Source organism: Rhipicephalus sanguineus, chromosome 2, assembly GCF_013339695.2.
Source record: "Rhipicephalus sanguineus isolate Rsan-2018 chromosome 2, BIME_Rsan_1.4, whole genome shotgun sequence".
Lineage (NCBI taxonomy): Eukaryota > Metazoa > Arthropoda > Arachnida > Ixodida > Ixodidae > Rhipicephalus > Rhipicephalus sanguineus.
In genome coordinates, this window is record NC_051177.1 from 118,338,352 (window position 1) to 118,352,435 (window position 14,084).

The 14,084-nt window shown below is 49.2% G+C and overlaps 1 protein-coding gene across 1 annotated transcript in view; it reads right to left on the minus strand.

The window, feature by feature from the left end:
* Positions 1-14,084, minus strand: part of LOC119381831 (ubiquitin-like modifier-activating enzyme 1) — a 59,115-nt gene that overhangs the window by 18,881 nt on the left and 26,150 nt on the right. The window contains exons 13-17 of the mRNA XM_049412906.1: positions 12,808-12,960; positions 10,421-10,586; positions 8,115-8,311; positions 5,857-5,921; positions 4,008-4,059 (exon numbers count right to left, since the gene is read on the minus strand). Coding sequence (XP_049268863.1) covers positions 4,008-4,059; positions 5,857-5,921; positions 8,115-8,311; positions 10,421-10,586; positions 12,808-12,960 — 633 coding nt within the window. The remainder of the gene's footprint in view (positions 1-4,007; positions 4,060-5,856; positions 5,922-8,114; positions 8,312-10,420; positions 10,587-12,807; positions 12,961-14,084) is intronic.

Here is a 14,084-nt window from a genome sequence, read left to right on the forward strand (position 1 = left end):
AGAAATGTTTATATAACAAGCTTGTCGCAAAAAAAGCGAAATGAATCTACCGTAGATAGTCCAAGAAAGATAGTCCGCCGAGGTCGCTCGTTACGCAAAGGCTTGTCAATTGATTGTCAGCGACGGAAGACACCACCGACTAGGCCAACCGGACTTCTACAGCCCATCGAACAACCTCGCCGGTCATTACAGCAAATTGGGATGGATTTACTGGGGCCGTTCCCGCCCTCGATTTCCGGAAACAAATGGATCATCGTAGGCTAGCTACCGACTACCTAACCCGATACACCGAGGTGGGATGCCATCCTGCCGTACGTGACCTTCGCATGCAACACGGCCATGCAAGTAACGACGCTGGTCTACGGAAGCTGGTCTACGGAAGGAGCCCGACGCTCGACGCCATGTGACCCAACGTCTCCGACGAAGAAAACTTCGACGTCACCGTCCACCTTGAGCGCGCCGAAGAAGCCCGACAACTCGCCCGTCTGAGCATCCAGAGCCAGCAAAAGACCGACAACCGTCGCTACAACCTTCGACGACGCCACGTAGAATACGAGCCTGGCGACCGTGTCTGGGTCTGGACGCCAATACGCCGACGCGGACTGAGCGAGAAGCTTCTTCGACGATACTTCGGACCGTACAGGGTACTTCGACGTCTCGGCAAACTCGACTACGTGGTCATCCCCGACGGCATGACGAACTCTCAGCGGCGCCGGGCACGCCCCGAGGTCGTGCATGTAGTACCCCTGAAGCCTTTCTATGCTCGTTAAAGGCCAACTCCGGCGATTTTTTGGTCAAAGTAATGGTGCTTTTATGTTCCTGAGACGCTCCTGTTACGGGCCCGATAGCAGAAATACTAGGCAAATTGGAGAATAATTTTAAATAAGCACAAAAGCGCAACACCGAAACCGAAACCCAACCGAGTGTACTGTCTACGTATGACGTAGACGTTGTTACGAACGAACCGGAAGTCGGGCAAGGCATGCCGGTCACGCCGGCGCGGAGTATGAAAACTGTGACAGCCGGGACGACCAGCGAAGCGCCGGCCAAACCAACGCTGTCTCTCGCCTTGTGCACAGCAGACGCTCGCTGTAGCGGCCGAAGCGCCGAAGTTAGCGGTGCCCTCAGCTGCGTCACTTCCGCCGCCTTCCCAACATTGACGTCACAGACGCAGTGTTGCCAATAATTGTGGGAAGCCAGGAGGGCGTTTGCAGACAATCTTTAAAATTCATTTGCAAACAATCTGTGCATGTCTCAAGCCTGTAATTTGGCATAAATGACGGAAACGTGCAAATGAACGTACCCAGCGAATTTCATTGAGATCCATCGACCTCGAAAAATCGCCGGAGTTGGCCTTTAAGGAACCTGCAGACTCCAGTTTTTGCTTGCTTTATTATGTTTCTTTTGTATCGCATGCATTTTTTCAATTTCATATTCTGTTTTAAGCATCGGGGCGATGCTTTTCCAGAGGGGGGCATTGCCACGCGTGCTGCTTTGCTGTATTCGAGCTTCACTCGCAAAGACTGTTTGCAACGCTCCGCGCAGACCGCGTCGCGATGTTTCAGAAGCTTCACGTTTGTTTTAGATCATTCCGTTAAGATTGCGCGCAGGATGCGAATAGTCTAGTTTCTTCGAGAGACTACGCGGCCACCAGCGATAACGCTGGAATCTTCGATAGCACACGTATAAAAGCCGACACGGTTTACCGCTTGTACCGCTTGTAAGCTTTTTCGACGGCCAACGCTCTGCAGTGTTCACCGCTATCAGTGTAAAGTGTGTATTGCTGAAGTTTGACTTTCCGGTTTCTGGCCACAGTTTCGGCCAAATAATGAGTTTCAGCTTGGACACGCCGACTGCTGCCTTCGTCTACGTCAGGACCCCGTGACGACATGAACAGCTATCAACCAGCCCCTTCATCCCTTTTTCGAGCTTCTTCAACGCGTGCTTTACACGGTCCGCTTATATCCGTGTCGCCCCTTTCACATGATCGACAACATATGCACATAGCTCACACAGCATTTAGCATGTCCGTGAGTACAGCCTGCAATATTACGAAAATGAAACAGTTTGGAGGTCAGCTTAATAATTAAACTAACATTAGCATTAGCCAACAATACCATCCTTCAGCCAGCAACACGCAGCCATAGTTTAGCAAACCTAGCTGAAGCTTTCCAATAATTAGGTAATTCACTGTCAGCATTAGCATTTCCTAGTCCTCCTTAACCAGTATACTAGAAAACATTAGCGATATCATTTAGCCTAAACGAATAAATTAGCCGGCGCTAACCAGTTTTGCCAGTATTTGAGTAAATACGGTACATTTCTGTTCCTTCAGAAATACTCATCGTACCTCGTTACTTAATGAGAGGCTTAGGAAGGCATTCTTTTAAAAAAATAAGTTCCAGCAGAACCCACGCATGGTGGGAATGGATTTCATGCGAAGCAGTCAGCGAGTGGCTGCGTTTGCCGAATTTTGCGCCTTGAGCCAAGCGTTAACGACTTGGATCGACATCTTTGTGTAGGCCTACATATCGTGGGCCTGCGCGGCATGTGAACGGCACTGGCATGTAAAAGGGTAACTGACCAGCGCCCGTCCTGTCTACTTGCTCCTTTCTCTTGTGTTTGTTCGGCTGCGCTTGCTAAGATGCACAAGTTCTACACCCACCAACTAGCCCAGATTTTAGCGTTGGATGGTAACTCATGGTCCGACGTAACGTCGGCACTCACGTTCGAGCAGAGATGTCAGTTTTATCGCGGTTAAATGCACACTACGTGGAATGATGCGCGTAGTAAGTAACGGTCATCGGCATATACGAACAACCCTTGACAACGGCTTGAGCAGTCAATGTTTGTTTCACTTTTACAGAACAAGATAGCCAACACTGCAGCCACAATCGGCGTTGCTCCGTCGGGACGCTTGTATAGGGTTTTATTCCTACGCAGTTTGAGACGTTGGCAAAACTCTGTGGTATACATGATTGACATGCAAAATGCCTGGGTTCGATTCCGGCTCGAGCCGCGTTTTTTTTTCTTCGCTTCCATAGGGATATTTCACCCGTCGACAACGCCGTCGACGGCGGCACCGGCATTTCTGCGACAGGAGCTTCCCAACGCTTTCGAGTTAAATATTTGCAAAGTCAATTCCTGCGGTTCCTGCGTTGATATGGACTCTAAATCACCTGTGGCGCATGCCCGTATGTACCAAGAGCCGTGGTACGCGTGTATGTGCCACACGTTACTGCGAGAAAATGTTTCATGACGTACGCGACAGGCATGTGATGTTATTGCCGTCACAACCTGTTAATTGTGTTCTTCGTAGGCTAATGTCATTGTATGCCAAGTTTGTTACATAACAAGTTAAGGAGACAACCATGAGAGCACCTAGACGTATAGGCTACCAGATAAATTGAAACGGTCAAAGTGCCTTTGGTTCACTAAAAAATGCATCGCAATAAAAAGAAAACTGTCACTGTTTCGCCGCAAGGGCGAAGCAATGAATGGGATAGCAACAAATTGGAATGTTATACGAAGTAAGGATAGCAGCTAACTCCTTTAGGATCCAGTCCGGCGTAACCCTACAAAACGCTGGCATAAGGGAATACAGCCGCCTGAGGGAGCCAAGCTGTTTTCGTGCTGTCTGCCACTTCAATGTGAAGTAAGCGGCGAGGGCACAACACGTACAAGTGTATGAGCAATCAACTGATCTCGGTCGAGATGGCGCTGGCGGCCCAGTCCTTTTGATCAAAGTTCGCAGTGTCTGCCCGAGCAACGCAGCCCCCCTTCCCCCCGGCACCCCTTCGTACCCCTTCGCCCGACGAAGCTGACCGCCACGTTTCATCTTTGCTTGAGTCTGCGCCCGTCAGCAGCTTCCACGAGCTTTCGCTCGCACATATAACATACGACGCGCGGCTTGATATTATCGATTTGGACTTTATACGGAACATGACAGTGACGGCAAAAAAGTGCCAATTGATATCGCAATAAAAATAGGTTTTAGAGATCCTCACCTTTTCTTTGAGTGGCAGAGTCTTTTGAGCGACGGACAGAAAACGGGAATCTCTGAAAAGGATCAGCGAGAAAATGGTTTCAGAATGACACGCCAGAACCTTCGATTTACTCACTCGTAGGCGCTCTCTGTTTCTTAGTATACCTCCACACCCTGAGGTGCTTGAAAAATTCAGTTGGAATAGCATAAGGAATGTTTCAACAGGAATATCTCAAATTTCAAAATGTGTCGTACCACTTGTCCAAGCAAATGAAAGAAAGGACGGGAATTTTTTCGAGGGACTCGTTTCTTTGTTAGACACTAGCCAAATGAATCCAACAGACAGGCCAAGTAGAGTGTAGGGGACATTAAATGTCTTTAACTGCAGTGCAGTAATTATGGCGTAAATTGATATGAAATGAAGTGGACGAAAAGTCACCATTTGCGACCGTGGGATCCGAACACCCATTGGCTGCCAAAGTTTGCCATGTAATCATGCGTCGTTATCACGACATGACAATATCACGCGCGCTTTGCAGAGGCCTGCCGGCCGCTAAGCTGCGCACAGAGTAGTCTTAAGCTGCTCATCACCCCCGCCCCCCTTCATTGGAACATTGATGAACAATGGGCCGCGGTTCCACCAGGAATTTAATTATGCCCGAGGTGTGTTTTCACACCCTAAAGTGTGCATGTAGTGGAACTTCCGGTGGCTGACACATGCGACAGAGTCACGTGACCCGATCAGAAGACACGTATGACGTCACTGGCAGAGCAGCACGTCGCTGACGACTCTGGTTCTGGCAGTAGTGATGCTGGCAAAATAGTGAGGACCGCGACGCGCCAAGGCTTAGGTTACTGAAGAGAATTTGTTGCTGGGCTAGTTGGTTCGTAGTGCTAGACTGCAGAGCGCAAATTCGGTACACGACATAGACCAGCACACAGAGCAGATGACAAGCGCTTGTCCTGTGCTGTGTTCGCTTTTCTATGTCCTGTACCGAAATTGCGCTCTGCAGTCTAGCTTAGGTTATTGGTACCCCGGTGACACAGGTCAACCACTGACGCCGGCCAAATATAGCGACACCTAGGTGATGCCAGGAAGAACCTTTCCCTTCCATTCAAATTTGGGCAGTGGCGTGACGTCACACGTAACGTGTACGTTCAGGTCACTCTCCCGGATGGGACTGCAAGTTCCACTACTGCACTCTCGCCTGTCACGCATCTTCGTCACTGGCCCACGTATTCTGCTCACGGGCGATAACGGTGGCTAAAAAAGTTCCCACCAACGTAGCACATTACAGGTCCGCGGTAGTCTCTGACTGAAATCTCGAAATCAGAGCTACCATCAGATTTCATTCCGTGTGTATATGAATCGACAAACCAGAGACTACAAAAGTTAATTGTAATGTGCTCGTAAGTAATTAGTTAAAACGTAGTAGTAGTAATATTTGTTATTTGATTACGTATATCAATTTCTCCTGCAAGCAATACACCGCTTTGAGGGATCGATCTTAAGGGCTACAATATTGTTCACCTGTCGCAGGAAATTTTCGAGAAAGTTTTGTATTGCCCATTTAAAGAGCACAGGCGCAGAACAACGACCACATGAAAATGCATCCACAGACTGGATTCCATTGACAGCCATTGACAGCCATTGACAGCCACTGTTGACAGCTTTTTTTTCGCTAGTCTATTAACTAGTCCAACGAAAGACCTTGCTAGCCTTTTCGTCGTCCTCGTTTGAATTCCAGATGTTCAATTCTCAATAAACTTCGTTAAAGATCAACGGGGTACCCTCAACTCGCTTTCCCAAGATGCTCGCAGCTAGTCTACAACAAAGGAATGCGACGCAAGCCCGAAGGCATTTTACTCACTCCAGATACTTCACAGCATTCACCGCGCTCATCTTGAACAGGCCTTCGAACTCGTTACGTGCCCACTGAAAAAAAGAAAGAAAAGAGGGAAGTGTTTGTTTTCATACGAAACTTTGCCACCATCATACCGCCGCTGACGAAGCTCCTCGGAAGTAACGGGCCCCTCCATTCGTGGTCGTCCGAGTGTGACGACGCGTTCGCAAAGATCTGTCGTTTGTTGACGTCTCCTCCCATACTACGCCACTACGACCCTACGGCCCCAACGGAGGTACACACGGACGCCAGCGGTGTAGCGCTGTCCTTGCGCAGCGCAAACCAGGGTTCCCCGAATATGCCGTGGCATACGCAAGCCGTACGCTTACTAGAGCCGACACCAATTACACCGTCACGGAAAAAGAGTGTCTGGCGATCATCTGGGCCCTTACAACGTTCGGACCTTATTTGTATGGTCGCCCATTTGATGTCGTCACCGACCATCATGCACTATGCTGGCTGTCGTCATTGAAGGATCCCTCAGGCCGTCTCACCCGCTGGGCACTTGGCCCGCAAGACTTACGACATCCGCGTGCTGTACCGCAACGGACGCCAGCATGCTGACGCCGACGCACTCTCGCGCTCCCCCTTGCCTGACGACAATGCCCCCTGCTCAGTATCTTACATTGCTGTTTCCTCAATCGACGTTGATTCCATCGCTACCGCACCTCCGTTTACACCCGCACCTCCACCAAATTGTTGAGGTGTTTAATAGACGGCACTCAACGACAATGCGTAGTGGCGACAGCCACGGCAAGGCACGAACTCTCTGCGCGAGCGGCGTCCTTTCAGGCATTGGGTCAAACATCACTGGAATTACTACGGCCGTTGAATAGGAAAGACATCATGAGCGTGTGTGCGTGCGAGGGTTTGGAAAGAGGTCCTGCCTTTTTTTAAAGGAGAAAGCCTTAAGTGTCCCGTTGAGCCGCCTACTGAGCGAAACACGGCAGGCGAATGAAGTGATACAAAGACCCACCTAACCTGTGTCACTATTGATGTCATCTTGTCCCGTCACAATGACGTCACAAATGGCAGACATTTAACGTCATCATGAACTCATCACATAGCAGCGCCGTTAAATCATTGGTGGGCCGATCTCGGAGGTAGTGGAGCACTACCGTGAGGTGCAGAAATCTTCAGGGTTGGGGGGGGGGGGATGGAACAAATGAAACGATTGAGGAGGTCAAGGTAATTTAACACTTGTCTACCGCATTGCGACTCATTATGCCTTGCAAGGAGTCCGGTGCCCGATGGTCTAACGTAATGCTTTTACCATGGGCGCAGCAGGCTTTCGCCTTCAAGTGTTACATAGTGCAACATGCTGTCGAACTTGTTTTACTGTCGCCTTGTAACGTGTAGCGTCATATTTAACTGTATATACCAAATATATATATATTTTTTGATATGACACTCCCGCAAATTACGGGGACATCATTTCTACCGTGCAATGTTTAGCAAGGAAACAGCGCAGCGACAGCCAAACGACGTGCGTGGCGTTAACAAACGAGGGATAGTGTTTAGGGGGGAAAACTTCGCTTTAATAAAATACCCTATAAGAATACCGAAAACACCACTCTTACCGCGAGAGGACGCTTGGTGAGCGAGAAAGCGCATAGAAAGCGCCTGTCCTGTGCCTTCTTTTACTTCGTCGTCGTCTCGTGAGCGCTGTTTCAAACCAAGATGAACGCATACCAACTCGCTCAAGCTTCCATTCTTATGCATAGAAAGAAAATGCAGCTGACGACTCCAACAAAGTTCTACCGTAGTATTTTTGAATGAGCGCGGTTCTATCCGCCGACTCGGCATAATATCAGATTTTAAAGGCGAAACTCAATAGCTAGGCGTAGGTTTACTATTGCCTTGCGGGGGGGGGGGGGGGAGGCTAGAGGCTGCACTAAATGCAGAGCGCGCAATGTGAATTTGTCGTGTTCGAAATTATATCAAAGTATATTTACGCCCGGTTCATTCTAGCAGAATGGTACATGTCGAGAATGCAATTAGGTGGTAATCCGGAGTACATGGTACGCGGCTCGCAAGAAAGGAGGGGGGACGAGGTGAGTGCACCTTTGCCCTCTCTCACCTCCCCCCCCCCCTTCTTAAGCCCCAGAACCGACGCCCCTGGTGATCACTAACAATAGAATTCTCAAAAGAATAATTTACCAGACACTGCCTGGAGTGATTTAGTGTTTCACTTGGGTTTCCCTTGAATATTTAAACGTGCGTACCTCGAGAGTGTGCTCTATTTTGTTGGGAAAGTACTTGATGGTGCAGAGCGGCACAGACGGCTCGGGCGGGTCCTGGGAGCACGAGTAGGACTCTGTCATGCACGGAACGACCACCTGAACGCTGCCCTTGGTCCCCACGGTACCCGAATCGAGCAGCGGCTTGCGGTAGTGCACGCATCGACGGTCGATGTACTGGCCTGCAGTAAACATTTCATACGCTTGTAACCTTACAGGCCGTCCTTGATCACTGGCAGCGTGTCACCAACTACTACAGAGGTTAATTATACTGTGCAAGGGGCCTCAAAAAAAAAAAAAAAACTCGTTTTGCCAACCGCTACTCTAGCAGAGTGTTGAATTTGGCTAGTTTGTACATTACTTGAAGTTGAAGAAACCTGATTAAACTATATTCGTGTCATTTTTAGCTGATTTGTTTCAAGTTTGGCACTGTTCTTGTGAGGTGCGGTCTAATAGCTGCTGACCTTTTCTGACGTCTTGAGTACATGACCACCAGTGAGACCTGCTGAATAAAGTTCTTCATTCTCGCCTAGGCGTTTTTGCCTTCTGGCGTCGAGAATACTGTCTAACCATCGCCTGCACAGTTGGTATGGTAATAGTGTGAGAAAGGGGGTTTCCCCTTACCTTCCACTGTGCCCAAGATAATTTTTTTCATCGATCTGGTGACTCACTTAACATTAGTAAAAAAACAAAAACAGCTTTCGTTTCATTATATTTGCTTAAAAAAAGAAACTCGCAGTAACTTTCTCTCACACGGCCACAATTTTTATTCGTTTTGCAGTCCGTAAATTTTACAAATTCATCGCAAGCACCACAGCTAAAAAAAACCTCGCTTTATTGCATCTTCAAGTTCTACATTCACAATGCACGGCTGTCCGACTGGCACCCATTCATTACGAAGAGAAAACGAATAGTTTGGTTTGAGGATAGCGGTCGCAAACGTCTTTATGCCAAAGTGCTGGGCGCTTTATCGTAAAGCGATCTACTGTAGGCGGCGAGTACAGTCGTCAGCAAGCTTAACTCGAGGTCTCCGCAGCGTGTCCTGAAACGGTTTGATTGACGCCAGCGCCGCCTAGCTTTGGGTTTTGTTGGCGAGATTTTACCAATGCATGCCGACATACTATCAAGCATACCGTAGTATTATCTCGGCAACAGCGCTCAGCGCTTCGCGGCTGGCATCAGTCAAACCAGTCCAGGCCACACTGCGGAGCGTTCGAGTTAAGCTTGCTGACGGCTGTACACATAGGCCTTGCGTTGATGCAAGATTACAGGGAAGTACGTGCTTGCACGCGTTAGGACTCTGCATGTTTAAAATTAAAAGAATGCGAGCTCATCGGGGAGGGGCGAAGCATGCATTGTGCGCCAGTGTTTCCCACAGCAAAATCGCTGCTAATGGGCAATGAAAGAAAAAGGAAGAGACAGAAGAAGAAGAGGTGCCTGACCGAGGTAATTCGCCACATTCTTTTGAGAGAGATTTCTTTGATGAGGCACTAGTGGTGCCAAGCCTGAAACCGGGCATGTAGGGAAGGGTGTTTTAGCTCCATTAACGTCGTCGGCTATTTGTTGGCCTAACTGTTGCCTTCATTTTTAGTGGACCGGTGGCGAGTAAACCACTATGACTTTGCAGATATGTTTCAAGAAGTGGTGTTTCAAATAGATGACTTTACCGTAGAGATCCACGTTTGTGTCTCTGGTTTTAGATATGAAACTTGAGCGCCTTGGTAAATTTCGTCGGGGATTCCGACACCGCTGCTAAGCCAAACAATGTTTTAGGCAGCAACGACGAACCTGTAACTCACAATATGCATCGTACGGACCGGTGGCGAGTAGTGGGATTTACGTGGCGCATACCCGTTTATGATGGACCGTGGCTACATGACACGCCGACAAGCCGAAACCCTAAGGTGCTTCGCCCCTAAAAGAAAACCGGCAGATCCCGTGCACTGTGGGAATCGATGAAATGCGAAGCATCCGGTGAGGAGCTCCATACACCGCATTGTTTGGCTTTGAGACAAACCAAGGCATTCATTTCATGACACATCTTTCAATGTTTGCCATGCATGTACATACAGTGGTGGCCGATACCCTAAGGTGAGGCCGAGATCCTAAGGGCCCCCTGCACCCCTTATATAACGCCTCTGGTTTGCTGACACGTAAATTGCCCCATAACGACCGTTGCCCATATTGCTTCAGTGGTATATCCAGCTAACTCATGACGCATTTAGCTAAAGCGCAATTTCGTTGCAGTTTGCTTGTATGTATATGCGTAGGAATCAGCCCATTATACTCACGCCCTTCGACATTGTCCAGCGCGCTGGCCACGCCGTTCAGGTGCTCGAAGAATCTGTCATTGTAGACGTTCTCCGTTTCTGGTCCGACCCTGTACTCCTGGGGAATGAAGCGGAGATCTGGATTCATTCGCGCGGCAGCTTCTGTGGCGGCGGCCGACTTCGGGTGCTGCGTGAAGCGGGCGCAAAGAAAGATCGGTCATTTATCCGAACAATTGGACCCGAAGATTAGGGCCATATTCAGCCCCAGCGGTTTGGCACGAGTTGCCAGCGAAATTAATCTCAAATGAAAAATGATTTCCTCTCACCTTTCATCACTTTTACGCCACAATGCCTTGCCTTTAGGTAATATTACCTGAAATTGCTGAGCGTTTGACTACAATGAACGAGGCATCCAAGAACCCACTGGTTTTCTCAGTTTCGAGGAGACCGCCGGAATTCTACTCTTGAAATTAAACAATGGGTTCCCATTCGTAGATAAACATATCCCTGGGCGGCCCTTCTTTTGCCAAAGCAATGGCGATTTACCAAAGCAGCGACGAAATAGCTGATCACTAGCCAATGTTGTGCGTTGGAGCCAACCATATTGTTCCGCCTGGTACCTACCGTTAAAATCCGCACAAAGCGTGCTCCCGTAGTTCTCCACAATTCTACATCAACGCGCAGTGTTTGTATGGCTGATGTGGTACAACGCGCATAAAGAGCCCAGGTTAGGGAGTACTCCGTGCGAATACCAAAGCACGAGTAAAAAATGCCGAAGGCTCGCGAGAAATACTTCCTAACTTTCCATAGGATTCTCCGTCCACCTGTAACCCCCCCCCCCCTTTTCTTTCCGCTTGTCTTTTCCCCAGAACCTATAAAAGAACCGCTTCGGTCTATATTACACATTTCATATCCCCTTCAAACGTGCAATAAACTCATAGGTTGAAGCACTTGCCTGTTTCCCAAGTGTCCGAAGCGGTCGACATGAAGCTGAATGGAAGGGCCACTCATCTGTAATCAACGAATCTACGCTCTTGCGCTTCGACAGCGCAAAAGGACGCGGACGAAGAGTTTGTTCGTGTCCTTTCGCTCTGTTAACCGTGAGCGTGATCCAGCTGGCCAAAATTTATATCCTTATACACTAGTCATATCACAAGTCACCCCCCCCCCCCCCCCCAATTTCTCTACATTTGCACTTTACTCGTCGTAGCAGCTTAGAATGTAAGATATCGCGCTACTAAGCTCGAGGATGCGGGTTCGATTCCCAGCCACGGCAGCCGAATTTCGATGGGGGCTAAATGCAAGGACACCCATGCACTTTGATTTAGGTGCACATTAAACTCCAGGAGGTGAGCGCTGACCTGGAGTCCCCCTCGGTTGCGTGCCTCATCTCGTACCGTGGTTTTGGCCTGTACGACACCAGATTTCTTTTTGTTTACTTTATTACTATGTGTGATGTACCCCACACCCTTTTCAAATTAAGAATCGGTGTGGGAATGCTGCGAAAAACGCCTCGGCATAAGGGCTGGCGACCTCTGGCGAGGAGCTGTGGGAGATTTCGCTGCGGTACCCGAGTCTAGAAGGCTAGCGAGAGCTAGTGTATCCGGGCTCAACACGTGGCTAAGATCAACTACTGCCTGGACTAGGAAGGTTGAATTCTGTAGGTGACGAATTTCGCTTCCTCTTGCAGTGGCGCTGGCTGCCGTCAAGCCGGAAATAGAAAAGGATTAAGAGCGGCCTGTCTACGCTCGGTGTTCGCGCTTCCTTTGGCCAGGACAGCCCGTCAGTCGGCCCTTGATCATCAGCAGTGGCGTAGCCAGGGGGTGGCACACCAGGCCTGTGCCCCCCCCCCCCCGCGAAATTTTTTTTCTGCCGTGGGATAGAGTACAAACTCACATTCGACCACATCTGCTTGCCCGGTCCCCACTTCAGATCAGGAGGTCAGGAGGTGCCCCCCCCCTCCCCACGAAACAAATTTCTGCCTAAGCCCCTGATCATCAGGTAGCACTGGCGTAAGCCGGGGGGCGGAGTTTAGAAGATTAAACCGCAAGGAAAATTTTCAGTTCTGCACGTGTATACATATACCCGCACACATACAAACCAACGCACGAACATACGTAAAAAGTGGTTGAACCCCCCCCCCCCCCACTCGAAAAAAATTTCTGGTCCCACACCTGTCAGCTAGTAAAGATTTTTGCTTGTTGTCGCTTTCCTGTTCTCTCTGAGGGCTCCGGCCGACCACTGCTCTTGCTTGCGTTTCTGTTACATCAAACGTATAAAAAGATGTGCTCTACAACTCTACAGATCTCTAGATCCTGAAAGACCCCTATTCCAATGCCAGTTTTACAATGTTGCACAGCGTGCGATCGTCATACACCTGAAAGTAACGGCGATAGTCAACAACTCACACCGACGTCCTCGGCCCGGTAAAGGAACTGCCTGTTCAGGTTCGACTTCTCAACCTTATCCGAGTCCGTGACGTAGACGCAACCGCAGCATGCCCCGAGGCCCATCATGGCGAAGTTCTTGAGGAGTTCGCAGCCGATTGCTCCGGCTCCCACCTGTGCCGTATATAATGGACATATCGACGCTGAGTCGCGCAATATTGCGTTGCATGGAGAGCCCTGGAAGATGCAACTCTATCAGCGGGCATTTTTCTCTATAAATAACGTATTTTAGATATCGTAAGAAACGAACTGCACTCTTATCTGATAACAGTGCCGTTATGTCTCTCTCTTCTATTCCTGAAATTGGGAAGGCGGTAATTGGTACGCTTTCCAGTCCCACTGAAGTCTCCATGGGCATGACAGCCCCAAAACAGTTAGGGCGGAAACCACGAAAACATGAAGCTGCTTCCCAACTTCGCAAGTGATGGTAACATTTCTGAAGATTCAAATAAAAACAAAGTTATAGCTGCAATGAGAGCTTGTATATTACGCCTACTTACTTCACGAGAGCAGAGCCTACACTTTTGTACACGCTGTTTGCAAAAATTAGCTGGACAAACTACATTGCAGGAAAGCTAGCTTGATAATTGTGAAAATGGTATATAACGACAAAAGATCACTAATGTTTTGCACTTGTGAAAAGAGATTATGTGGCGACCTCTTGATTTCGTTATATAAGTCATTCTTCTTCCGCCGCTCCTCCATTGCATTCGCACTTCGGTCTCGGTGACCGCCAATGTGGGCGGTCAGATTGAACAAACTTATTAAGTACACTAGAGGTTACACAGCGCTTATTCCTAATGAAAAGGAATTGACGTGTCAAAGAGGTTGAGCTAATTAAGCCTCGGGGCAGTCCATCAGCCCGATCGGGCGCTTGAGAGACAACCCATTGTCTCTGAAGTATCGGACCGCTTTGCTCGCTGAGCCGTGCACATTCGCCCGCCCAGTACAGGAGCAACGCATAGGCGAAATTACAGGAGGAGGGGGCAAGGGCGGTGGGGCTCTCGCGCACCTGTTCTTAAAAGAAGAGCTGTGCCCCCTCCCCCAGGCACCCTGCATTTCATAGCGACAGGCAGGGTTCCGTTTGATGTTGCCAGACTTGGGGTCAATGTTGCCAGACTGCCGCCAAATCTGGCAGCCCCAATTTGCCCCTGCCGTTCCATCTTTCCCGTAAGGTTCCCGTGTAATCCACTGTGCATTTCGCTCAGGTGCCTGCGTGGTTCGTTGACATCGGTCGT